At 37.1% G+C, this 27863-nt stretch overlaps 1 protein-coding gene and 1 long non-coding RNA gene across 7 annotated transcripts in view; one reads left to right on the top strand and one right to left on the bottom strand.

Annotated features, from left to right (window-relative positions):
- Nucleotides 1-27863, top strand: part of LOC101159862 (ankyrin repeat and fibronectin type-III domain-containing protein 1) — a 148537-nt gene that overhangs the window by 102177 nt on the left and 18497 nt on the right. For all 6 annotated transcript variants that reach the window (XM_023949109.1, XM_023949113.1, XM_023949111.1 and 3 more), the window contains 2 exons: nt 14251-14373; nt 27638-27857. In XM_023949109.1, coding sequence (XP_023804877.1) covers nt 14251-14373; nt 27638-27857 — 343 coding nt within the window. The remainder of the gene's footprint in view (nt 1-14250; nt 14374-27637; nt 27858-27863) is intronic.
- Nucleotides 1-27863, bottom strand: part of LOC111946375 — a 118737-nt gene that overhangs the window by 24722 nt on the left and 66152 nt on the right. Inside the window, exon 3 of the long non-coding RNA XR_002872055.1 lies at nt 2351-2394. This is a non-coding gene — a long non-coding RNA (uncharacterized LOC111946375). The remainder of the gene's footprint in view (nt 1-2350; nt 2395-27863) is intronic.

Below are 27863 nucleotides of genomic sequence, written 5' to 3' on the forward strand. Positions count from 1 at the left end.
AATCCCATGTAAAATCCCAATTTATTGGCCTCTACAAAGGTGTACGCTGGATAATTAGGCCTTGGATGCGGACGTCAGTGATTTGTGGGACATGTACAGCATTATAAACAAAATGTACACCGTCATTTGTCATTATGTCTGGTGATGTGCGCTGGCAAGATGAGCGCCGGCTGTGCCAGTCTGAAACATCTGTTGCCAGGAGACGAGCAGCTGTGTGTTTAATGGGATGACAAGTAACAGCAGACAACTGCTTTGTAGACTCAAAAACACACGTTTTAGAAACAAAAATGAACGAGTGAAGATGAACATAAGAATGTTTAGTGGACACTGCTAACACTGTTTACAGTAATATGCTTTAAAAAAATTCAAAAGGGTTTTTTGTTTAATATGTTTCTTTTTATAATTGCATCATTTAAAACTCCTTTTTCATTAGAATATATGAACAATTAGCATCAACAAAGGAGTAAAAGTATTTATTTGTTTAGAGTTGATCAAGTTTTGGGAGGCTGTTTTTTAGCCTTAGTTTCTCCTTGTCCATGTCAAATGAGATTACAGTGATGAAGATTTTCATTTTATTATTTCATTTTATTCCTTCAAAGGTCCAAATTAGTTAAGTGCAAATTGCCTTAATCAAAACATTATCATTTTTTTGACATTTTCTTTTCATTTTTGTATGTAATCCGATTAACTTAAGTTTTTTTAAACTTAAATGTTTTTTAAAGCATTGCCTACAATAATATACATGGAATACAGAATATGCATGGCTTTATCAGACTGTTTTTAAATACAATTGGAACACAGCTTGATTTATATAATTTCAGATTAAGTCAATTTTGGAGTTGTCATAATAGGGCTGTCTGTATTTGGAATAAAGTAATTTGTTCTTTCTACAAAAACATTTCATTGGTTTTCTACCAGCCTTGTGTAATTTTTTATTTAACCTAAATTACAGTGCTTTTAGTCTTAGTATAACCCAACAGCTGTTGGCGTTTGAAGTTAAGCTATTTTAAGTAGATCTTTGTTGAATATTGTATTATAAAGATGAGGACACTTTATAGTCTATGGGTTCAACAATCAACTACAAAACATACAGATGATGTACAGATGAAGTCCTTTATTGGGGTTCTTTAAGTTTATCTAAAGTTAATGCTGAAAACTTGCTGTTGTGTCTTTTAACTAAAGCCTTCTTTGTGTTTATGCTGTTTCATGAAAGCACCAGAGACTTTGTTTTTATTGCCACATGTCTCTATTTCAGCAGTTACCATGGATACAATAAATACCCGAGGCAAATCCTGCAGCAATTAATTCATAAACGCTGTTGCCATCACTGTCTATAAACAAATGTTTTGTAACATCCTTCATATGTAGATGAGGTACAAGTTTTCAAAGTGTATTGGTTTAAGTTTTTTGTAAGCTGATGGGTTGTTCTTGTGATAAAAAAATATGTTTAGTAAAAATACATGTCAAAAAAAGCACATTGAGACTCTAAATATACTTTTACAATTAACACAGATTGATTAAACATAGACTAATTTCTCCTTATTTGTGTTTCAAAACAAATTCAGTTTGGTTTTAGAAAAAACATTTAAATTCTTCCCTTACTATTGATTCTAACTTAGCAAGTTAGTTCTTTAAATTTAAAGTTATGGATTTCTACATAAAAATACATTATTTCTATAGAAAGCAACAGAAAATGTATAATTTTGGCCTACAAATTTAAAACAATAGTTTTCAGTGAATATTGGTTCATGGATTGAATACACTTCCTGAATGAAGTGAATTTAATGCAATTTTTACACCCATTCGTTTTACTTCTATGGTAAAAGAGGCTTACTCTGCAGACAGAGGTTTACTAAATATATTGCAATTTAATGATTTAGAGTGTGTATGCCACACTTTCAACAGCCCAGTGTTGTTATCGTTGCCCTATGACAAGATGACATGTTTTTCTGTTATTAGAATGTGGTAAAAGTTTTAATTTATTCATTTTATTTTTACATTGGATTAAAATGACTATAAATTGCATAAGAAGTATCTAGTATAAGTCACAGGAGCCAAAAAGTGCATGATAGAAAAAAAAAAGGTCGCTCCCGAGTATAAGTCACATTTTTGGGAGAAAAGTTCAACATTTTTGAAAAATTTGCCAATCCCTGCCAATCTATGAAATAAACTGCAACTTGCACTCCGGCAAATACGGTATATAATTATGACAGACATTTAGTTTTTTGTCCTTTAATTCCAACTTTTTTTTTATTCAAATTGTATGTTTCAAATTTTTACTTTACATTACATTTTGCATATAATCCTAGTTTTAATTTATAAAGCAGTTTCTCTTCTCTGCCATCCTTACCTGAGCATCTGTGATGTGTCTGACTTCCAAAAGATAAGAGCATACTGTAAAAAAAAAAAAAAAAATACAAAGTAAATTTTTAAGCATTAAACAAACATTTGTTCAATATTAAAAAATAGGCAGTAAGGGGATGGAGGTTGACATTGCTGTGCTTTTACTTTTGGATGTAAGCTAAAAGAAAAAGGTATATTTAACTTAAATAAAGTTATGTTAGGAAGTTTTTTTACTACCTTTATTATGGGGAGCAAAGTGTTCAAAAGCTAAGCAAACTTTTCACTACAAACAGCCTGTTTTAGCTTAATACCACCACTTATATTTTCAATTGAGTTCATGTTAGGCTGAAAACTGCACTTAAAATAGAAAAAAAAAAACTGTAACAGAATGCCAAAAGATCGTTTGTCCTGATGAGGACTCTGAAGTTTGTTCTTGTTTTTTTTCTTTTCCTTGTTTGATGAACGACAGGATTTCTTCAAACTGACATTGGCAAAACGTAAGAATAAATTTTGTTCTCAGCAGACTGCCCTTGGCCATAAGTGATCCATGAATAAATATGCACGTAAAAAGCAGTCTTTCATCTAGAAACCCAGCATATTTTGTCTGTTCTCTTAGAGAAAGTGAACTGCTTTTTTTTTTAAGTACAAGTCTTCAAATGATGAGAAAACAGCAGCTAATTAAACAATAAAAGGATTTCCAAATTACATTTTCTATTTGCTTTAGTTTGCACACCTCATGGGAAAAGGTGTAACATGATTAAAAAAACGATTGTTTACAGCTGCAAACATTCATCATGTGTTACATGTACATAGAAAATCAGTCATTTTCAGACTTCTCTTGTTTTTATTTAACTTCACTGCAGAAAATTCAGTTAGCTCATCAATCATTGCCATTTAACAAAAAATTAACAGCTATACTTGATTCTGATGTTTAAAAAGACTTAATACGGTAGAATACAGAAAAAAACGTGAACAAAACAACAGATGAACCAGAAAACCACTGCTCTGTATTATCTTCAATTTTTATAATAAATAGTTCTACCTATGAACAATTACAATATGGGTTTACTGTATGTAAACAGGGTTCAAAGAGCTGACTTATTTAAATAATTAAAACAATTACATTCATTAAAATTACTTTTAAAGGGCATATATCATGTAAAAATCAACTTTTTGAGATTTTGGGTGTAATATAATGTTCATTCCTCAAAAAAAAAAAAACCCTTACATAGACTTTTTATTAAAAGCGGTCGCCGAGGGCGCTGTGAACGTATCTTTCGAATATGAACTGTATCTCCAATTCAGACATTTGTTTTTTGCAGAACACAGAAATGTCGCAAACATGCATACATTTCTTTCCTCCCTGAGTTTTCCTCATCTTTTCCAGCAAAAATAATCCCCTCAGTCTGTTGGTTGATGAATGGAATCTCGACGCCGTGCACGAGTGTGGCTGCATCAGGAAGCTGTGAAAATGGTTTTTTTGTGTGTGTGATGCTGTGTGAAGAACTCTTCTTGTTCATGCCTGGCCTTTAAACTTCTCATCTCAGAAGTGAAGCTAAAGCGTACATCATCATATCTCCAGACTCATCTGTTTATTTCTTTTACATTTACTGCATAAGGATGTCCCTAAATAAACTCATGTATGTTAGTTTACTAAGTAACACAGGAGTTTAAGATGTGGATTTCACTATCTCTTTTTTTAAGATTCTCTTCATGTGCAAGAAACCATCCAAGGTTTCATGCTAATTATCTTAAAAAAAGCAACAAAAAAAAGTGATCTGCAAAAAGGAAACAAAATGAGTTACAAATGTTTCATCATTTGTAACTCATTTTGTTTGCTTTTCCTATTTGGTCTTAACTTTAATGAAATATGTAAAAGGTCCCTTTGATATTAGTGATAATGAATGAGAAGAAAGCAACATCAGCTTGTTTTGAGGCCATGCGTTCCACTCTTCCACAGGTGCTACTTGCAGTTCTGCCAGGTCACTTGTGGGTGGGGAACAATCATCCAGTCCCTGCTTCAGCTGTTCCCAGACATGCTCTATGGGGGGTTCAGGTTGTTGCTGGCCACATGAGGAACTTAGACTTCCTGAAGTCGAGCTGTTCTGGCACAATGTGGAAGAGTTTTACCATCCATCAACAGAACATTGGGAGTGTGCTGTGGAATTGGGGGCCAATGATGGGTTCTATGAGGTCAGTGGCCGGTCCACCTACAATAACCACTTTGGTTTAGTGCTAACTAGAGGTGTCTGTCCCGACTGCTGTGCTTCCTCCACCAAAGCAAAACCTGGGGAGCATGATGGGCTCGGTGTATTGTTCAGCTAGCCTTTTACAGTAACACTGATGACCATCATTTATGTGGAAGGTGAATCATCAGTGAACAGGATGGTAGACCATTGCTACATTTTCCAGGTCACATGGTCTCCAAACATTCATGCTGGTGTCTTGATGTCAGTGGAGTCACCTACAACAATTGGCATTGAAGACAAAGTTGGTTGTGAATGGGATGTCTGAAAACTCTAGTACCCCTCACATCTGAAAAACAGGCCTGCAGCTGTGTGACATTTGCTAAACCATGTCTGAGTCCATAGGTCTTTAGGTACTGGTCATTGTGGCTGTCTGTCACTCAAGGGGCTCCACTCCTGGAACTGTAACAAACTCTGCCAGATGTTCTGTGTCTTGATGCAAGTCTGCTGATGACACTTTGAGACCCACCAGGTTTACCTACATCTGACTGCCTTCTACCAACATGTAGGCACGCTGTGGCCAGGTAGCACTGCGATTCCGTTAATGGATGTTGTGTGTTTATGGCTGTTTGAATGATGAATGACTTACTGGCAAAATCAGCTTTTTATACCCACAAAATGTCGAATTGGATGCCACATTGAAAAGGTTTTTCTTGTTAACTCTTTATTTGTTTTGGCTCCAATAAATAAGACAAACTGTACAGTGTAAGACAATTATGTGGAAAATACAAAACGAGGTGTGTCTGTCACACCAAGTGAAACAAACACTGTGTATACGACATCAACTGACATCCCTTTTGACAATATCCCTGTGACTAGTTTATATTCCTTTGATGTTTTGTAAGTGTTACCCCTTACCCCAGACGGTTTTAGCTATTTGTCCCAGATCAATTTTCCCAAAGTCGCTTTCTTCATTATCTCAGTCAATCTAGCCAAAATTTCTTGGAAGATGTTACTTGTTGCTTTATGCCTTCTTACTCAACGGCACGAAACTCAATCTACAGGCACTAATCATTTACAGACTTCTATGTGCTTGTCAGCTCACTTCAAGATGAATTTGACTGCAAATCCATCATCTGTGGATCTCACTGTGTCAAGTCAGCCTTATGCCACACATCAAACACAGACGAGGACTTAGAGGGAAGGGTATCAAAACCAGCACCACAGGGATCCAACCAAAGTTTAAAAAAAAACTGCAATGAATTCCTCCCACATTTTTGTCTGCTTGACAAATTCTGTGTGCCGACCTTGTGGAAAACTGTAATAATGAAGGGGAGACATAAAAAACAAAATAAGCAAAACATGAAATGAAGAGCGTGACTCTGAGACATGCAAAAGAAGAGATCGAAGAAAAGCAGCCAAGATGGAAATATCTCTGTTTACCCAAGTGGGTGGATGGACAACATATGAAAAGACATGTGTAGGATGATAACAAAATCCCTTCCTTTGGCAAGAAACATTACAGTTTGATCATCAACGCCTGCTTTTCCACCAGTTGCTGTTAAAGTTTGCATTCTCTCTTGTCTCTCTCAGACTCACGTGGCTGCTGGTATATCGGTGTTTTCATTACTCCTTTACCCTTTCAGTGCAACACCTTTTAACATTAGGTCAACTAGCTCATGGAATATACACAGTGTTCCTTAAAAATTCCTCTTCTTTACTAAACCTCAAAATTACTTATAGGTTTTCCTTTTCATCTGGTCTGATAATGCACAGTGATTGAGTAAAAAACTTGTTTGCTGACCCATCAGAAAGTTTTATTGCTGAGGCCTGAGTCCAAGTGAAATAAAACCAACCTCTGCAATGCAAAAGAACGTTCACGCAGACATGGGTTTGGATGAGGATGGCAAGTGGAAAACAAGGCTTGCTTTGAGCAAATTTTAATTAGCAATGTTCATAGCTTGGCTACATTCTTTTATGATTGGGCCATTGAGAGCTGTTTTGTTTGCCTAATGAAACACATTAAAGGGTCTCCTCATTACTTAATTGCTGCTTGTGTTTGTGTACTTGTAAGTATTTGTGCCTGCATTCATCTTTCCATGCAACTTTTGTGACAGGTTGTGTCCCTCTATCTCTCTTTACATATGTCTATATCTTATATTTATTTTGGAAATATTACACTGACAAGAATAAATAGGCACAGCAGTAGACAGAGATGAAAGAAATGAAGCCTTTTGTTTTCTCTCCTGTACAAAATTGTTGTTTTAGGTTGGCAGCCATTGCCCATAATTGCTGAAACAGGGTCAAGTATTTGTCTGTCTTGCTCATGATTTACTATATTGTCTGTGCCTGAGTAATCTACAGTGAGATCTGTGGTTGAGGAAAGTCTAACCTCAGACAGACCACATGAGATTATGTAATGCATAGTTTTAATTGGATCCTTTTATAAACTGATCCCACACAATTCTGCATGATATGAAAAGCTGCTCAGAATATTTTCCAAAATCACATTGTTCAAATATGCAGTAAAAACCAGATTATATTAATGCACTCAGACCATATATGTTATTTTAACTAAAAAGCAAAACACTTTCGAGCTGGATGGAGAATATCATTTTTAAGTGCAGACTCTCAGCTTTAATTTGATTTAATTACAGCTCTTTAATATGTTGAACATGCTTTTTCAGGGGCTCAAACTGGAAAAACTAACAAAACCGTCTATCGAGGGAATGCTGTTCGCCAACTGCTCTGGCTTTTTAATATGGCTTTTAATAAGTTTAACTGGTCTGTCTGTTCTTGAGGCTAATGAGTGGCATGCACCTTGTGGTGAACCTTGGGGTAAAATGGTTTTATAGTGGACTTGGACTATGGATCTGGTCCCCCTTCAGAGAGATTTTTGTATCCATGAATACTAAAAAAAATGCTTTTATAAGCTCTTTTTCAAATCTATTTAATGGTTTATTTGTTTTGTGTTTATCCAAACTACTCAAATATCAGAACATTGACCGTTTAATCACTTGGAAAACAGGATTATTAAGGTTTAAAGAGCCCCCTCTGATGAAAACTGTGTTTTGGGTGTTTTTAACATGTTCTTGTGGCATCTGTCTTATGATGGAGAACATGCAGAAAGAAAATGAAGCTGAAAACTTCTTTCCTAAGTATTTCTTTATCCAAATCGTTGTGAATCAGGAGTAGATGAAAACATACTATTTGAAAAAGCTTGTACCTGTGGCATAGAAGTAACTGGCAGGTCACAAGCTTCCTGCTCCGCTCCATTCCGATGCATCCATTTGTAGAGGTCTTGATCCATCTACGTTTTTGTTTTCCTCGTTCCAGTTGGCATCTGGCTCAAAACTGGATACTGAATACTGGATACCTCCAATGTTGCTCGCATATTTTGTTTCCCCTGTAATGTTAGGCTGGGGTCGGGCCTGCACAATAAATCGCAAATAAATCTATCGCCATTTTCGCCGTCGAAAATGGTTACCTTAAATGTGTTAAAACAGTCTTATGGCAGCGTGAAATTTTTAACGAAACAAATAAATCCCTTTTAGTATTTGACCAATCGGATAGACTCCTTCACGTTGTTGACCTTCCTATGTAGATGAGGGTCATTTGGAGTATAATTTAAGGTATGTGGACTCTTATTTAAATTAAACTGTTGCAGTGAAATGGAAATTGTGTTTTTTTGGTTGTTTTGCCATTTGTATATGAAGTCATATTGTCATTGCAATATTGATTACTAATATCGCAAACTGTCAGTTTTCCTCATATCATGAAGCCCTAGTTGGGGTTGTGAGGGACTGTCAGCCAGCAGGAGACTGTAAACAGATGAATGACGGGAAGTGTGGGCGGGTTTACTCAGTGCCAACAGTCCCGCCCACGACTCAGAGGCAATTTTCTAATTAACTCCTGCCGCTCTGGAGAACACGTCCTAAAAAAATGTCACAGGCTAAAAACGGCGTAATTATAATTAAAAGACTAAAGGACATAGTGGGACTTTAAAATCTTTTTTTTTTTTTTAATTTAGAAGCATAAGCTTCTAAATATGTTTGGACTGTATTTCTTGAGCATAAAATATTAACTTTAACTGCTCTTATTTCTTACAAGGATAGAGATGCAAAACCAAGACCTTTTGGACAGTACAGTCCTTTTGGGTTTAATGATCTTCAGGCACTGAATGATGGCTATTAAAAGTTGCAAACTTTAATTAAGCTTACCAATATTGTCTGCACTGTAAGTAAACTACCTGCAGCTCTCAGGTAAACATCCACCGAGCAGTGGTGGTTTTGCTAAAATTCCAGGCAGTCTTAACTCAGCTCTTAAATAGTGGGTTACTGAGGCTGTGAGTAGGTCAAAGTGCTCCATCAATGGCTTTGTGTACTGTGAGTGAGAACAATTACCGTAGTTCTTACCAGAGCTGATGCACATGAATACTCGTGAACAGTTAATTGCTGCCATGGTAAAAAATACAGAGGGAAAGTGACATTAAATAAGTTGTTTGCAAGAAAGAAATGTGTCGTAGGGACACAGTGAATGTTTACGTAAAGGCTGGAGGCTTGTATGAGTGCGCAGGTCAACATTTTCTCCATATCATCACCCAAGCTGTTCTGAACCCACAAAAGCACCCTTGTCCAGCAGGATCAGGGAAAGTTACCAATGCTGGCAGCCTCCTAATCAAAGGCACATTACAATCTAACAGCACTTTGCAGTATGGCAGTGGTGGCCTTTCAAATAAGACACATTTTTTAAGAACGCCATCACCAGGCATCATTGTGGATATTGTTTTTCATGTCAAAATGCATTATTTTGAAAGTATTTTAGACTGTGAGATGTATTCTAGGGAGCTTCAGAAAGCACAACATGCTTTCAAAAGCTTTCTTTTCAAAAATTGCATTAGTAGTAAGAATACTGAATAGATGTGAAAGGCAGCTGGTTAGTGGCACATAAAAGAATATAATACTGTAATCCTTGTTATATAAGCTCATTAAAATCTGGGCTTTACTGTTGTTCCATTACTGTGTTTTCTGGAAACTTTGAAAGACCCACTTTAAAAAACCATTTTGTCATTAATGATACATTTTTGTTTTATGTTTTTTTGTAACTTTTACCTTTGGAGTTTAAATTGGAGACAGTTTCTACTCTCTATTTTTAAGCATTATGAAACAAAATATTCTGTTGGTGTCAGGATGCATAAAAGCTGCAGGCAGCTAATCAAGTCCACCCCATCTCTTGATTGGTGGCAAGTATAAGTACTTCAAAGAATACTTAAGTTTTCTCAAGAGGCTAATCAAAAGTATCACAATATCATGGACGAACAGTTTTAACTGTCAGCTAAGAACAGAATAAAAACATTTCTAAACAATCCCTTATCCAGTCAGTCTTAAAAATTACATGTACTAGTAAGTTTACCCGATAGGGTTGCTCTTTTTCAATTAAGAACATTGAGGCCATTTTACCTAATGAGATATATTGTAAATTACAGTTTATACCCTTTTAAATGTGTTTGTTCTTCCTAGTGAAGAAATATCTGTTTGCAATAATGATAAATCTGTTGGTACGACTTAAGCTTTGGATCGTCAGGAGGTTTCGCATGGAGGCTAGCTCAGGATTTCAGTGTAGATGAAGAGTTTTTGAGTCATAGAGGCGTATTTTGGCAAAAAAAAGAAAACACGCCCAATGATTTCCCCAGACCAAAGAAAGACCTTTGAGAGTGCTTAACTACTAGGAATCAATCAATCTAGGAGAGCTGTCTAACTTGATGAATGTTGATTTTCATCATTCAAGCTCATGTAAGGACATACAGGGGCCTTATATAGGAAGCAAATATTGATATTCTGTTAGAGTGGTGCTAGAACTTATATTTTATTTAGTTTAATTGCAGAATTTGTTATGTTTAAGTCATCAACATTTCCTGTTGAGTAGTCACTTGTAAATTTGCTTATTTGCTCTTAATATTATAGAAGTCTGACTCCATTATCTATGCAATACATCTAATAAATTGATGACATATTTCAATCAAAAAATGAAAGTCTTTAATGAAAGCTGGGCAAAGAAAAAATAAAGAATTAATATGAAATCCAGAATGTCTTCTCGCAAGGGTGTTCAAACTTTCTGCAAAGAGGGGCAGTTTTGGTGAGGTGAAAATGCGTGAGGGCCAACCAATTGGCTTGCATTCTTTGAAGCCTAATAACATTGAATGCAAATGAGCTATTTAGTTAACATTTTTCCTGCAATGGGATACTTGTCATTTCTTCAAATAGAACAGAAAAAATATTTAAATACATTTTTATCAAAATTACTGTGAATTTCTGTTCAAAGACCAGAAATAAAATAGGAAAAAAAAACTGTGAACTGTAAAAAAAAAAAAAACATTTATCACATTAAATCAGGGTTCATGTGATTTGCTACATGTTCATTAATAAATGTTCACAGTAAATTTCTAGATTTAAATCATGTGAACAGGAAAATAACACAGAGTTATCTCATTCAGTACTACAAACCATTGAGGCTTTGATCACAGAAACAAATAAATCTGACCTTCTCGTTTGGCCCCTAAGGCTCTGAAGGTCGTGTAGCCACAGGCTGTTGCCACAGGTTTACAACAGCTTATAAAAGTAATTTAGCCAACCATAGTCAAGAACTCCTCCAAATTAGTTTTATAATTAAATTTGTTTTAAAATTAAACAAAGTTGTTAAAAATGTCAGGAAATGTGTTTTCTTTTTTCTTTCAGTTGAGGAATAGCAGACATCTAAAATATCTAAAAGTCTAAAAGGGGAGCGTTGAGGTGCAGACACAGCCGTGTTCAGGAACCATTTACTGGCTTAACCCCCCTTAATGCTGAGTGTCAAGCAGGGAGACATTGGGTCCCATTTTTATGGCCTGGGTTTGAACCCACGACTTTCCAGTTACAGGGCAGACACTAACCACAAGGCCACTGAGCTGTCTATGTTTATTGGTTATGGTAAAAGATGTCAGACAAAAGTGAACACAAAATCACCAGAACAATAAAGAAGAGCAAATAAACACAAATGAGTTGTTTCAACAATCAATGACGCATAAATACACAACAAGGAAAGACTGAGAGAAGACACTTAGAACATCACAGACCATGTATTACCTACGTGAAAAAGAAGACTGTATTCAATTTAACTTCTAGTTATGATTTTTGCAAAAATCATTCTAAAAAAAAAGTAGACGTTAAAAAAAAATCTTTTAGTCTCAGCTCTGGAACAAACATAATCAGTTAATATCCATTACCAATTTATCAAACATGAATTAACAACAAAAATGAAAGTATAATTTAAATTAGTAAATAATTGCCTGGGATATCCTGAGTGGGCCTCTAAGGAGATTGCGTCATCATGGTGTGCTCACTGGGATGATGTTATCAGGGACAGCTGCTAGGGGTGGAGTCGGTGTTCAGACTCTCACAGAGCCAAGGGGCAGCCAGTTGCTTTTGGACCCACCTGCTTCACATGTGCAGTTTTCATCTAAATCCCTCAAAGGGATTCCCTGGCTCCCTTTTTGTGTTTGCTAGCCCCCCTCGTCTTTGATGTCATGATCCTTTGTGTATTTATGCTTTACATTTCTTATCCTGTAGCCCCACAGTCCTGTCAGATGTCTGATCCAGAAATTTGTCTGAAGTTTTACAAGCAACTGTTATTGTCTGGAAACCTGGTAGATCTATTTAAGCTAAACTAATCTGTGGTAATCAAAGATGATCATTCTACTATCATTTTGAGGCATGTGTATTCACCAGAAGAGTGCAAATTAGTGAAAAGTAAAACTTGTGTGGATATTCAATTGGAGCACTTGTTGACAGTAGCTTACATGCATAAATGAGTGGTGTTTATTGAAAAATATGAATGGGGAAAACAGAAATCCTAACAAGAATAAGGAAAAGCACGCAGTGACTTCAGTTAATCAGTTGGTGGTTGCTCTTTTATCTGACTAAAGACAAGGAAAACAGCTGATTTTCACTGAGACAGGAAACTGACAGAGTTTAGGAGTGAGAGCACAGACAGGAAGGGGGTGCACTGTTCTCCCGATAAGCCTTTGTGTGAAGTCATTTAAAATGAAAATGGATATGGAAATGAATAGAATAGAATAGACTTATTATTACTGTGGAGTCAATGTCCAAATGCCAACACCAGAAAGACAAATAAAAGGAACTAAAACACAAGTATAACAAATTTCAGACTTAAAAACTATAGGGCTAAAAAGGTGTCCATACCAGTACCTCATAGACTGGTAACAAATTGAGCTGTGCCTTATGTTTGCAAGGGTTAAAAGGATTTTATACTCTGAATTAAATATACAAATTGCATATTAAATAGCAATAGGATATTTCATAACCATAGATAAGATATTGTAAATTAACTTGTAGAGTGTTTACTCCTACACCAATGAACATCTCACTCGTGCTGCACCACCGTAGTCTTTTTTTCATTTTAATTCTGAGAGCGTCATTATATGCCACCTGCAGTCTCTGCAAGCTAAATGCTCTGCAAGAATGGTTTGGAAAAAATAATTTAGCAAAAAGAAGAATATTAAGAAGTCTTGTTTTTATTTTGTCCTTTAAACTAGTGGAAAGTTGTGTCAAAAGCAAGTTAAACAACACTTTTAGCATGGAATTTTAAGGTTATTTTTTATTTATTTTCACTTTGAAGAAAAACACAATTTTTAAGGAAAGCAGTCTCACAGATACAAATATATCAGTATCTTATTTGAAGACTATTTCTTTTTTTAAGAATTTCAAGTTAGTTCATTAGATTCAGCTGGCCCCATCACCCCTCAGTGTCAGTCTTCAGTTAAAAGTATCAATAAGTGAGGTTGTGTAAACTTATAAAATGTTCGTGGACAGTTTTTTTTCTGAAGTATCTGAAACCAGACTAAGTCATGTAAGCAGAAAGAAGTCTTGTTTTTAGGAGATGGATTAAAACACCCCAATGGTTTGCACACACATAGTGTGCACCCCAATCCAACTCTCTCTATGTTTCCAGCAGACCTCACCATGGAGACTAAAATGCTTTTTGGCTGAGGTTAAAAGGAGACCTGTACATGTGTTTTAGCATCTATGAGTCATTGTTAAGGATATTTTAACATTTCATAATGACATGGAAACAACATATGCATGAAATTAGCGCAAGAATTCATCACAATGCTTTGGCAGCCTTTGTCATTTTGAAAAAGTCTGTTCATAGAAACATGTCTCAAAATAGTAATGAAATGTGTTGTGTACTAGATCTTAACATGAGATTAAAATTATCTGTGTGTCATGGGCATATTTGGTAATGTGTGCATAAAGTTATTATTTGAATATACCAAGGATTTTCACATCACTTAAATTTTCTGTTTAGTATTTTCCTCTTTACTAGTTTTTGTAATTTCATGTTTATTTGTCCCTGGAGTTACCCGCAGCAATATTTGCAGTCTAAGTCTCTTTAAATGTCTTCTGGGCTGAAAGAAATATTAGATATCCTGTTTTTAATTTTGAGCAAAAAGTTGAACTGGGACATTGGCAGCTCAGTAGAGAGGATTAAAGCGTGTGTGACTTCCTATAAAACCTATTTGGAGAAAATTAGTTGGTAAGTCTATAGCTTCTCCTGAAACATAATGTTCTCCAGGGAATCGGTGCATTTGTATTTTGTTGGCCTTTATGTTCCAAAAGTTGCATTTTCTATTCATGTTTTATCTTTATTTTTTTTTTTTTTACAGATCAGAGTCAGGAATCTCCAAATTTACTCATCGTCTGTCTCTGAAAGAACGTTCAGCTAAAACTGAGAAGACTTCGTCAAGCAGACCGTCGTCCTACAGGAGACGATCTCTTAGTGTGGACTGGTAAGATATCAAAAATATACCAGCTCCTCCTCATAATATATATATATATATATATATATATATATATATATATATATATATATACATATATATACATATACATATATATACATACATATGCATATATATACATATACATATATATACATATGCATATATATACATATATATATATACATATGCATATATATATATATATATATATATATATATATATATATATATGTGTGTGTGTATATGTATGTATATATATATATATATTTATATATATATATATATATATATATATACATATATATACATATACATAGCTCCTAAGAGAATTATTAACTTTGATGTTGGTTTTGATCTTAATACACCAATGTTAAAGATTCCTGAAAACTGAAAGTTACTACCAAGTATATATAAAACAGCTTTGGATCAGTCTTGTTGTGACAGTTGTTTCTAGAATTAAAACTAGTTAAAGTCCGACTCCAACTATATTTTGATCTATTGTAATTGGGTCCCCAGTGGTCTTTTAGTTATGATTATGCTGTTTTTAGCCAAAATCAGAAAACGTGTGTAGTTTTCTACTATTTTCTATAGTTTTCTACAGAAACCATGTCCTAGAATTCATCACAAATATTAACGAATTCATCACAAATATGCTTCTGAGTTGTGGGGAGGGCTGCTGGTGTGAAGTAAGCCTGCCTCCATTTCCCCTCATCCCTTTGTTTATACCCTCTTCCGCATACATACCTTCATGCCCCCAAGCTGACATTAGCGTTACAACAAAAATTGTGAGCTAGGCATCCGTATAGTTTAGAGCCAGATGACATCTTTGACAAGGAAAAAGTTGCATTGCAAAATTGCATTGAATTAAGTGGATACATCAGAATGGAGTGGAGAATGAAGACTTTGGCCCGCCCATTTCAGTTGCTGTGTCAAAACTTTGAGCTTTGTCAAATGGCTTTTTTTTTATTTGCTCCTGATCCATCTTAATTGGAATAAACAAAAACTCAGAAATACGATTTTAATCTTAAATTATTTTATATATGTCCTCCATCATGCTACAAGAACATGTTGACACCAATAACATGTTTTTCGTTGGAGTGGATCTTTAAGGAGAACTTTTTCGGCAAAGAAGAGGCTGATGGCTGTATTTTTCACTGTTTCTGCTTCTGAATTTTATTTCTGACCTTTACTCTTTTTTAGTGGATTTAGCTCATCTTTGGTTTGTAAGCCCCAGTCTTCAAGCCACTGATCAAAGCTCTCCATCCGATTTTCTTTTTTCTTTTTTCCCCTTTTTAATGAATGCTGTTTGTGCATTCTAGATACCTTTTGGTTCTTAACATGTTTTCATTTTTATTTTCTTTTATTTGTACCATGAATTTGAAGGGTTCCTTGTGCCTTTGCTCTACAAGTGAACCTAAAATTCCCCAAAAGTCACACGTCTGAACTGTTCTGAGGTTTGTAAATGCTGTCGGGACTACAGTAAACCTTCACAAGTTACTTTGTGGTTTGTGGAGTCACAGGTGTGTGATTCTCTGAGGTCTTGTTAAGTCACACCAGTACCTGGTGTGAGGTCTTACAAGGTCTTTTGTTGGTCTTATGAGACCTAATGTGTGGTCTGGAACTGACATTGTGATGTGTGTTTAACTAGTAGAAGTGTTGTGTATGAAATGTGTGCTAGCTCAGGTCATTGGATCAACCCTTCACTTTTAGATTTTCGTGTTTTTTTCTGCTATGTAGCTGAAGAGATGACCTGGCCTTTAAAGTTCACGCTATAATTAATGTTATCTGGTTTTAATGAGAGATCAGTGAGGCTCAGTTACAATTGTATTCCAACTTTCTCTGGGCAGACTACTGTTACTATTGCAATTTTATATATGAAAAAAAAAACTTATGAAAATAAGTGGATAGAAGTGTGGGTGGATGGATGAATGAATGAATGAATGAATGAATGAATGAAAGGAAGGAATTGATGAGAAAACAGCAACAAACAAAAAATGTGCCGTTGGCAAAGACGATTTTGGAATATTATTTGGAGAGTAACTCTCCTAGTAACAAACTCAGGGTTGCCCTGCCTTGAACCTTGATATACAACCCTTCCAATTTTCCTAGCCATTTTAATTATACATGGAGCTGTATCAGGTCATTCCAGGTTTGGAATGATTGAACGGACCATAATCACTTGATCAGCAGCATAGAATAGGTGGAAAACAAGCCAAGTGATTGGTTCTATTGACAACAAATTCATTACATTTCGCTTAGGGTGTATTCCGACTGGACACATGTGGTTTGGTTAAAGTGAACCAAAGTTTGTTTTCCTCGATAATCCGGAATACATTTTCAGCCTGACTCAACTCAACTCTCGAACATCATCGGAAGAAGATGATGAAAGAATGAATGAATGCTTGACAGCAGTCTGAATATAGACCAAAACAAGGTCCGGGACTCGATCCGGACCAAATTAAACGGACTGGGTCCAGATCAAAAAGATTTTCCCAGTCTGAATGCAGCCTTAAACTCTGTTGTTTTTTTTTTTACATCAACCCACCAAGGGACTCCAGATGGAAATTAGCTTGGAAATGTGTTTTAATGTTCATTAATATGTATTGTCCCTTTCTCAATGAAGTTAATTATTACATCATTCTTAAGGCTCCTGCTCCCCCCACAGATTCATGTTTCTTTTAACACTTAAAGGGGACATAAGCAAACAAACATTAAAACATCAGGAAAAAAATCTGTTTGTCTGCAGTTTTTGAATTCTCAGTCATGCAAATTTAAAAATGTTTTCTCGGTTTATGACAATTTCACGAGCTTTGAAAGCATGTTACATTATTTTTTCTTTCCTGGCAAAAAAAATATGAGAAGTAATAAAGAGGCACTTATTTTGCAAAGCATTTGGTAATCTGAAAATTAATTAATTTGTTTTGGAAAATTCTAAGAAGCAATTTATGAAAACAGTTTGTACATTTGCTTTAGTTGTATTTTCTAAAAGCCAATATATATTTTTATACTTTAAAAAGACTAAATGTATTTATTGTCTTATTGTCATTATGAGGATCGGATCGTACAGTTTTATGTTTATAAAAATCAAAATTAGAAAATAGGACACAACATCATTCAAATCTACAAGCAGGGGTCATTTTTACTGTTTTCTTTAAACATTGAGCACTGTTAAAGCTCAAGTAGAGTTAAATATAATAAAATAATGACAGAGTTATTGCTATTGGTAACCATATGGGAATGAGCTCATAAAATACTCCCTAGGCTTTGTATACCTGTGTCTGTCTTCAATACACACTTTTATCATGTTTTGCAAAATGTGTTTGAAACGGAATTTCTCGACCCCATTTCTTTGCAGGTCTGCATGTCATCTCGCTGAGAGATTTCTTAAAACCATGCAAATATAATTTAGACTTCTTAAAAACTTTAATGTAAGCATCTTCTTTTCTATTGAGCCCTTTTGCTTTCTAGTTTCCTTCTCATGACTTTCAACGCTGAAGACATTTTTTGGAGCCCAAGACTCAATACTAAGTCTATAAAGGGACGCTGGTTCTGCTTCAGCGTCGGGCCAGCGAATAACTCTGTATTTCCACATCCTCTCATGGTGACAGAAAGGCACTTCCAGCTTTTTGCCAAACCCTTGAGGATATTGGAGAGGCAGCCATGTATTTTGGCGAAGCAGTTTTGTTTCCTACATGAGCTCCCCTGCAGAACTCTTGTAGAGAAAAGACTTCTATTGCATGCATAAAGATCAGGCTACATTTTAGAATTGTTGTTAAAACTTAATTTTCTTTGAAAACAAGAACAAAAACTTTAGAGGGCAGTCATTATCACACCAGCATGTGTTTGATTGTGAAGTGTGTAGGTATGCAGTAGGCGCTGGGGGGCTTACATCTCCTGAAGGCCCTGTTCTTTGCCTGGTGCCAGCCTGTCTTCAGGGATAACTCCATGCTGACAGCACTGTGAGGATGACGTCTTAACTTTGAGAGAAAAAAACGCGCCAGCCCTTCCCTCAGCCGATACATTCACATGAGCACAGACTCGCAGAGCGGTGGCAGAAACCCCTGTCTGCATGTCTGAGTTTCTCCTTGATATTCATGCTCACACATATATATGAGCAAACACACATTGTAGTACTTAGCACTGAGCTGGGCGGGGTGTCCGGGGGGGGGGGGGGGGGGGGGGACTGGGGCTTAGTGCTAATCCTTATGAACCATGCGCAAAGGGAATATAAAAAGAACACAGAGAAATAACCAATTTCTAAGTGGAAAAAGAGGGGCAATCCTCTGAGGGTGCAGTGTAAAGTGAGTTTGTACTATTTGCCATTTTCTTCATTTGGTTCTAATTTGATTTATTTTTATTATTTTTTTCATTTCTGAGGCCCTGTTCTTCAAGCACAAAAGAATAATAATGGATTTTAAATGCCAGAAATTTTTCTCTTAAGATTTGCAAATAAAAATGTTTAGGATCTGTCAAAGACCACTGCACTGTGGGGCCATTCCCCGCCTCTAGCAGAATGAGTGGCATATATATTTGTGTTACGGCTGCAGTTAAATTTAGAAAGTATCAAAAGGCTTTCTCCACCTTCAAGTAAATTGTGTAAAAGTGTAGAACTAGTAGAAAATAAACAACCTAAATGGAGTACAGCTCCAGAACATAATGGTGTTGTTGAAAATACATTGTTATTGTTTACATTCCTTTGGCATATTATTTCTATTATTACAATCACCTGATTGCAGTTATTTGTGCCGACTACAGACACATGCTGAAGTTTCTATAATCAGGTTCATTCAACAAAGATTCCATTAATGCTTTCATGTCATTTCCAGCCTTTTGAGATTTTTCTGAAATACCTTTCTTCTCCACCTAATTATCTTGAATCTAAAAGTCCTTAAACTGTAGAGACTTTTAAATTGTAACTGTAAGAAGAAATCTTACAAACCCAGCTGTGGTCCTCTGTCCTCAATATGTACTTAAAGACCCACTCTAATGATATAATATTTGTGATGTTTATTACATGTTCTTCTATCATTTTTCTCATGATGGGGGGACGTCTACGTAGAAAATCTAATCTAAAATTGCATTCCTGAGTGTTTCTTTATTCAAATCAATGTGAATCGGGAGCAGACAAAAAAAACGCTTTTGGAAAAAGCTTGTAGCAAAAACATAGGTGCTACAGTCGGCGAGCCATAATCTCCCTGCTCCGCTCCAATCCAATGCAACCACTTGCAGACAAAAAGATCGATGTACATCTTTGTTTTCCTTGTCTGGCTTAAAACTGTTCGGCTAAGTAGCGCAGATATTTTTCACTATTTTTGTTGCACCGGTAATGTTAGGTTGGGGTTGTGTAAGCTAGTGGGAGAGTGTGTAAACCATAGATGATGGAAAATGGGGGCGGGCTCAACAATCCCGCCCACAAATCAGAGGCCAATGAACTTCTGGCAATCTGCAGAAACTACGTCCTAGAAAATGACTTTGAGTTTCATTTGGGCTAAAAATGGCAAAATCATAATTAAAAGACCACTGGGAAAGCTTTTACAATAACTCAAAGATGATCGGAGTGGGTCTTTAAGCTGCTATCTGCACTTAGAATATACAGCTCACATAGACAAACATTTTTTCAGTTCAATGTAAAAGTCATGTTAAATCTTTTTATCTGAGGAAAAAAAAGAAAGCTTATAATTGCTTTATCAGGTTTGTACATCCACTGTGCCTCTGTCTGCATTTATAATCTGTTTAGGCAAAGCTTCTGGCAGCATAATTGACTTCAGATTCCAGTCCACACGAGGGAGCAGAATTTCTGCAATGCTCTCTGCTTTTGGATCAGTCCAATGCTATTCTTTTCTTCACTTTCAAACTCGTATACACCCACTTGCTCAGACACAAACTTACCCATTTCGCATTGAGCCCACAAAATTTCTTTAAAAAAAAAAATTGAAATAAATGAATAAATGTCTGTGCACTCCTGTGTAGAATTTTAAGAAATTCACATCTAAAGCCACACATATGCACACAAATATGCTTCATATGTGCACATGTTCAGACAGTGTGCTCTTAAAGGGAGGTGCTGGGGGATGCACTTAAAAAGATTTGTGAGGCCGGCTCCCTCCTGTCCTCCGTCTCTCTCACTTGATGCTCTGGTTTCCACTGTAAACTTCAAGTCAGCACTCATGCACAGGCAAATGACAGTGAGGATGGTGAAAAGTCAGAAATAATAAAATAGGCAGTATCTGTACATGTATTACCAGTAAAAAGTTTCCACATTAGTGTATTGATATGTTCACTAAACGCAATGTGACTTTTACAAAGTTCTGAGTCTGAAGTCTTATCTTTGACTGACTCATGATTACTTGTGATTAGATCTCTGGATGTTGTAAAACTATTAAACTACAAGCACCATAAATTTGCTGTAATAACTGAAACATCGTGATAATGTCACAGACAATGTGTCATACCGTTACTATAAATAGCATCTGGTACAATTACCCTTTACCACAGTTGTGTCACATCTCAAAAACTAGGACTACAACTTCTAACGAATTCTCCCATTGGATAGGAAACTCTCCTGCTAATGCCAAGCCATTCCTGAAAAACACGAAACGATAGCTTGGGCTGTGAAACGGGAAATGACCTAATCAGACTAAAAGAGTCAGACAACTTGCATGAAAGTGTAGACGGTGAGTTCAGCTGCTAAGAGGGCATAAACATTTGCTCAATAAAGCCATGTGCTTACTAAACTACAAAGGTATACACGTCACACAAGGATATGTGAAAGTTCTGTTTTCTCTTAACTGGTGAAATGTCCTTTTACCATAGAGGTCTGAAACATAGATGTTCTAATTAGACATTGGAATTGGATGTATGTCTTTACTTTCTCAAAAGTTAAAGAAACTTAAGCTATGTTCACACCACCCTCAGCTGTACGTGTTCAAGCGATCACTTCCAATGGAAAGTCTACGTAAATCTGTGTTTTGGCCTTTCATGTTCAAAACTCTTGCATTTGCGCATAGCTAAGCATGTTATTTTGATCGTTTTTTAGCTCGAGAGTGACCATTGAATGCGTGTTGAAAGTTAAAACTGTTGAATTTTGACCAATCAGGGACTTGGATTTGGGAGTGACGTATGAATGGAAGCACCAACACTTAGATACAATTTAGAGTAACCAATTAACACAGTAACTGATTAACCTATGAAGCATGTTTTTGGAGGTGGGAGGAAGTTGGAGTCTTCAGAGAAAATCCCTGTGCATCCACGGATGCACTCCACATTCTCCCATTGGTGTTCTGTTTCAGGTCCCCCAGTGGGGACTTGAAGCGGGGGTCTTCTTGCTGTGAGGCAAGAGCGCTAACCACTGCCACCGTGCAGCCCCTGTAGCACAAGATTTCCAACTGTAGGTGGCAGACATGCACTTGCAAACGGTAGAAAATGAAAAAGAAGCCCCTCCCTGCTTGTCCAGTGTGAACACCATGAGCTAAATACGCATTCAAGAATGCGCGTTTAGTGCGTTCTTGAACAAGCGTCACATGTCCAGTGTGTCTGTAGCTTTAAAACTTTTTTAGTCTCTTAGTCTTTAATTATTTGAAAAATTGCTTTGATTCAGTTTGCAATTTTAATATTTTTCTTTTCAAATCCACACAGTTCTTGCATCAAGTCTACTTTAATATTTAATATTGTATTAAAATGTGTATGCTATCACTTTTACAACTCCTCCATCACAGTAAGAAGAAAACTCTCTACTCAACTGCCCAACCACTTCCCCCTATAACTATCACAGATTAATAGCTTTTGGACTTTAAACATGGTGCCCAGCCGGCGTGTGACTGAGAGAATGAGCCAACTGGTAGATTCAGTTGCCAGAAGTTGCCTCCACCCCTGCCCTCTCCCTGGCTGGGTGGGTGGCATATGGTGGCCCAGGCAGGGACACCATTGGTGAAACACACATGCACATACTGAGAGAGACACCACAGGGCTTGGAGCCACCCAGGCTGGATCCACGATCACCGTGGGAGACACAGTGTCACCAAGCTTCTGACAGAGGAGGGGTTGTGTGTATGTTTGTATGTATGCGGGTGATCCTACCTTAGGAGTGCCCCCTCCTTCCTGAGAATGTCGGTGACTGCTCGCCATCCCATCCTCAGGGTGACTCCACTGTTGTCTCAGCTCATCAAAATTAGTGAGATTTACCTCTGCTTGCTCACACAGCACATGCACACACACAGAGCCAACAGGTGGCAGGCCTTGCTCAACACAGCAGGCCGGTTTCAAAGGTTAAACATACTCACTGCTCTTTCCCTGCCATTCTCCCAAGGGAAACAAAGAGAAAGTGAGAAAAAGAGAACAAGACAAATTAGATTGAAAAAAATGTGTAGGACAGGAGGGCATGCTGAGATGGAGCTTGTTATTTCTTGTTGTGCATAATTGATGTCCACAGTGGCTTTGCAAATGTCCATATACGTGTGCAAACTTGGTGTTTAGGTAGTTTAACGTCTCTTCTAGACGTTTTAGAGAAAGCTGCTCAGTCATGTCATCTCAGAATTTACTGTTGACTTCTTATAAAAATAATCTATAATAACAATATAACAAAAGTGGTAAGAACTATCCTTTGGATCTTCTTTAGATTATTTTGCTGCAATATTAAATCTATTATAAATCTAATGGAGGTGAAAATGAACAGCTTCGGGGCTGTGCTTCACACTTGCTTTCTAGTTTTTATTGTAATTGTTTCAGGATTATTAGTTTCATTTTAGAAAGTACATTTTGCGATTTGTAGATGCAGCGCCAATAACTTTTGTAGCACCCTTAGGCAAGTCTTTGACTGAATATCTGCTGGTTGCACTAAAACACAGTGCGTTCATTAGTGTCAGTCAGCAGATACTAGTTGATGGGTGTGCATGGCACATGCTTTATAGAAAAGACAAACACACAGCATCATCACAGTTACATTTGCTGTCAAGCCAAATCAAAGAAAAATATGCACCTTTTCAGCAAGATTCCCTTGCTGAAAACACTAATTTTGCTCATCTAAAACCAACGATGCTGAAACACAAACAGAAAAAAATGCTTAAAGTAATAATCTTTTACAATTTCTCAAAGCTAGATTTGCCAGATAATTTCCTTTGTTAATCATGACTGCTTTTTAAGATTAGTTTTGAAATTGTTTAAAAGTTTATGTACCCAGTATGTGTTGCGGGTTCTTGAACAGTCTTTTAGCATATGGTGTTCACACTGGACTGTCGCTATCCAATACTTGCACACGTAGGTACAGTTGGAGGAAACTTTGTGCGAAATGGCGAAGCGATGCAAATCTCGCAAATCTTGCTTCAGGCTTTATCTTTCACAGCTCGTTCCAATAAATTAATCTGGACGGGCACAAACCGCAATTATTAATTTCTCCTCCAGTTTTCAAAAGGTTGGCACTTCCATGAATTAAAAACAACGCTATCCATATGTCACCACCAAATCTGAGTCTCTGATTGGTCAAAGTTCAACTGGTTTAACTTTCAACACAAGTTCAGTGGTTGTGCGTTTCAGCCAAAAAAGTGATTACAAACGTGGGGAGCAATGCGTGAATGAGAGTTTTGAACACAGAAATCCGAAATGCACATATACGCGTTTTTACATAAACTTTGCATTAGAATTGGTTGCTTGAATGTGCATTGCCAAGGGCAATTTAGTATAAAAGTATTACCCTCCAAATAGATCCTTCAATAAAATACATTCTATCCAGTATGACCTAAGGGAGCAATCTTTTCAGGCCTTTGCACTGACTACACATGCATAATAATGCTTTAATATGTGTAAACATGTTCCTACATATTCATCTTTTTCAGGCATTACAAGCTACAGGTTGAGCTGATAAGAGTCAAGGCAGTTTGAGCAAAATACCCACTCCCCCCCTCCATCAACTGCCTTTCTCTCTCAGCCTTTCCCCTCTCTGCATCCAGCAGCCTGGCTGCTTCCAGCCTGTCTGGTGCCAAGACTCAGATTTCAGAATTTCCTTCTACAAGCCATATTTAGAGCATCTAGCCCCCTCGATAAGTGTCTGCGTACTTGCATGTGTGAGTACGCGCAAGTATGTGAGTTTGTGAAAGTCTCTGCTCTCAGGGGCTACTTCTGTCACTAAAATCTCCCCAGTGCAAAGTTTTCTTTGAGCACAGTCCTCATGCCACTGTTTTTTCTTCTACACAAAGTTGTCATCTATCCTTCACTTCTTTGTTTTTGTCTTTTTTTAGGGGTTCCTTTTTGCGAAAGCTTGCCTATGCAGACAACAGATGTAATGCGTGTCAACCAATATGACTGTGTATATATATGTGATAAACACGATTCGACACACATTAACAGACAGGCAAGATTTATGTGTTCTCGTAGTGGCAATGCATTTGTAATTGGGAAGTCTTGGGGTGGGGAGGGTCTGAATCCTTAGGATAACTTGTGACAGCAGATGGAGTTTGGGATGAGATTAAGGTGGAGTAAAGCCATGAGGAACATGTGGTGAGGATGGGGGAGAACTGTGTTGGAGAAAGTATAAGTATAAATCAAAAGAAAAGTAATTGACGACTTTAGGTTCATGTTTGGTTATACAAGGTTTTACATAATGGAGAAGCTTTTGTACGCTTCCATGATTTAAAAATATGGCCTTATATTTGTGGATTTCTTTCTGCAATGTTTGCTTTCAACACTTCATTGAACATTTTGTATTTGTTTTTTATGATGTAGATCAAAAGAATTTTCTTTATGCTTGCAGCGAGAAAAGGAGCAGCCAGTACAATGTCCTTTTCTGGCGCCTACTTGTTCATGCACATATGCACACCAGACATACACAACAGTTTCAGACTCACGCTAGTTTACTATTCTGATGGCTCTTTGACATAGCACTGTCGTTAGCTGTTGTCTTCCCTACATTTGACCGACTTGCTTATTTGGAAAAAACCCACGAACTGTGCAATTTGTGCACCAATGGAAATAGCAAATATTTAAATATTTCCAAAGATGGGGCTTCCTTATCTCGATTTTTAGTCAAGCAGCTACTAATGTCTAGACTCTTGTTTGTTGGTGTATTTGATGGAGCCAGCTCTTGAATGGTACTTTTGGTTTACTAAAATAACAGCTTCCTGCATCTTGGTGCTGGTAGAATAAAAAAAAAAGGCATTCAACGTTCACTACAAGTTGAATTTGTACTACCGTACAATTTTAGTTTGAACATCAGGTGACATGCTGTTGACCTTTTGAATATGTGGCTAGTTGGAATGACTGTAAAGGAATAGGTATTTCAGGATGACCTGGAATAATCTGATCCAAAAATTCACTTTTCTGTACAAGGTTTTTGAACTTAATTTGAAGATGTTTATTCTTTTTTTCTTGTGTGGGGAGACATAACTTTATTAAACAAAATACCTGTCCTATTTCTTAGAAACAGCATCTCTTTGAAAGAAGAAGGCACTCATACTATACACAGACCACATTAGACACAGCCTAATGTCGTCAGAGAGTGATGGGGCACCGTCCTGCCGACAGAAAAAACGTTGTCTGTTCCATCGCAGGCAAATAACAATAAGCCTAGGACTGCATTCCAATAGGCTTTCTCTTTGAAATGGGATACCAGCACACGCATTACAAATATATCTCTTGTTTTATCTTCCGGGCCAGGCCCATGGAAAAATTATTCCAAATACCTGCCGCGCTTTATCTGGAACCATGGAATAGTTAGGCCCAGCCGGGAACACGAGGATGTCTAAAATAAGGGCCTCTATTACTGGATAGAGTGGAGATGGATGGGACAGAGCGGGAAGGGATGGGGATTGGGGGTATTTTAGGTGTATCAGCCTTGTGAAAAAGGCCTTGTTGCGGGGGCTTGGAGGACTTCAAAGTCTACTATGTGGGCCGCTGTCAGCTGTTGCACAAACTGCATGTGATGTGGGTGGGTTTGAGCGGGTATGCATGCTTATATGTGCTCACACGTTCATTGCAGAGTAGGAGTATAAATAACATTTTTCCTACAGATGTTCTCACCTTGACAAATCTGCTTTTGGTATGCAGCACACTGGCCCAATCCCTTTTCCTTTATTTACTCACCTAACCTCTGTCTGCTCAATCACAAACTACTGGTTTTTTGAGAACCACTTTCGTTGTGATCAAAAATCTTAGTGCCCGGGAAAAACTGTTAAACAGTTTTTTCTTTTTTTTTTATCAACTATTATGTCGATCATGAATTACTTTTTGAAGTACAGAATGAATGTTCTGTCACAAATTCAAGTAACCTATAGGGTTAGCAATAGACTTTCCTAAAGTGTTATGTATGATAAAAGTTCTACTACTGACAAATAATTCTGAAATGTAGGCTAAAATTGTGCATTAAGGGGTGAAAAAGTAAAGAAACAAAAAGAAAAGATGATGATGATGATGGCAAATGACTGAGTCAATGAGGTGATAAATGGCAAGAGCAGGAAGTCAGGAGAAAGTGAGTGGAGGGGAGGATAGGCTAAAGAAGGATCACTCGAATTATGAGGTAGGAGAGACTTGAGCAGGAGCTGTTGAAAATGCCTCCTTGAGGAATTCATTTATCTCTCCACTTCTCTTTGGTGAGACTTGACACGGAGTCTGTCACCATCGCCTGTAGAGTCCTGCTGACATTTCCTTCAGCAGTTAAGTGTGTGTGAGCACAATACAACAGACTCACCCTAGACGTGTCATCTACATAGTTCCCATAGCAAAATAAACTGATTTTAGTCTTCCTACCAATAAATGTCGAGTAAATAGTGGCAAACATGGTATTTCTTTTTTACTTTTTCAATTTAGAAAAGCATCACTTGCAATTTAGTGACAAGGCCATCATTTTTAGGCCAGAATGATGCATGTACTGAGAACTTAAGACGTTGGAGGTCCGTTTGAAACTTGGAGTTTGACAAATGGGAGGTTTTAGTGGACAGCTTGAAGCTTTCCAGAAAACCACCAGGTTTTAAACTAAGCCTTAAGTTAATATATGTTAAGATGTGAGTAAAGAATCTAGGGTTTGTAGCTGAAGTTCTTGCTGTTTTATTCACATGGTACTTTTATCAAGAGCAAAATAGCTTAAAGAAATAGTTTAAAAGTCATTATTGTTCAGAATTTTTGGCAAGCTTTTCTCTTTTCCGGCTTTGGAGAGAATGATGCAAGATGGATTTTAGGAGTGTGTGAGATCTTTTTTGTAGATGTAAAGCTCCTTTTATCTTCACTTTATACCACTGTTTTCTGTCACACATCACCCCTGTTCCTCACCCACCCATCTCTGCTCCAGGGCCGACACCGCCAAAATGACGCAGCCCATGAGAGTAGACCAGGCCAACCAGCCGGCTTCTGCTCGCAAGTCAGCCAGCTTGTCCTCGCCAAGTGCAGCTCGCCGTCTATACCGCAATTTGTCTGGAAAGTTCCGCGTGGGCACCAACCCCCCTGTTCTGGAGGACAGTGTGGTGTCAGGACGGGGAGGGGACAAGGAGAGGCTGCGTAAAACCACCATCGTAAGT

Source organism: Oryzias latipes, chromosome 19, assembly GCF_002234675.1.
Source record: "Oryzias latipes chromosome 19, ASM223467v1".
NCBI classification, from domain to species: Eukaryota; Metazoa; Chordata; class Actinopteri; order Beloniformes; family Adrianichthyidae; genus Oryzias; species Oryzias latipes.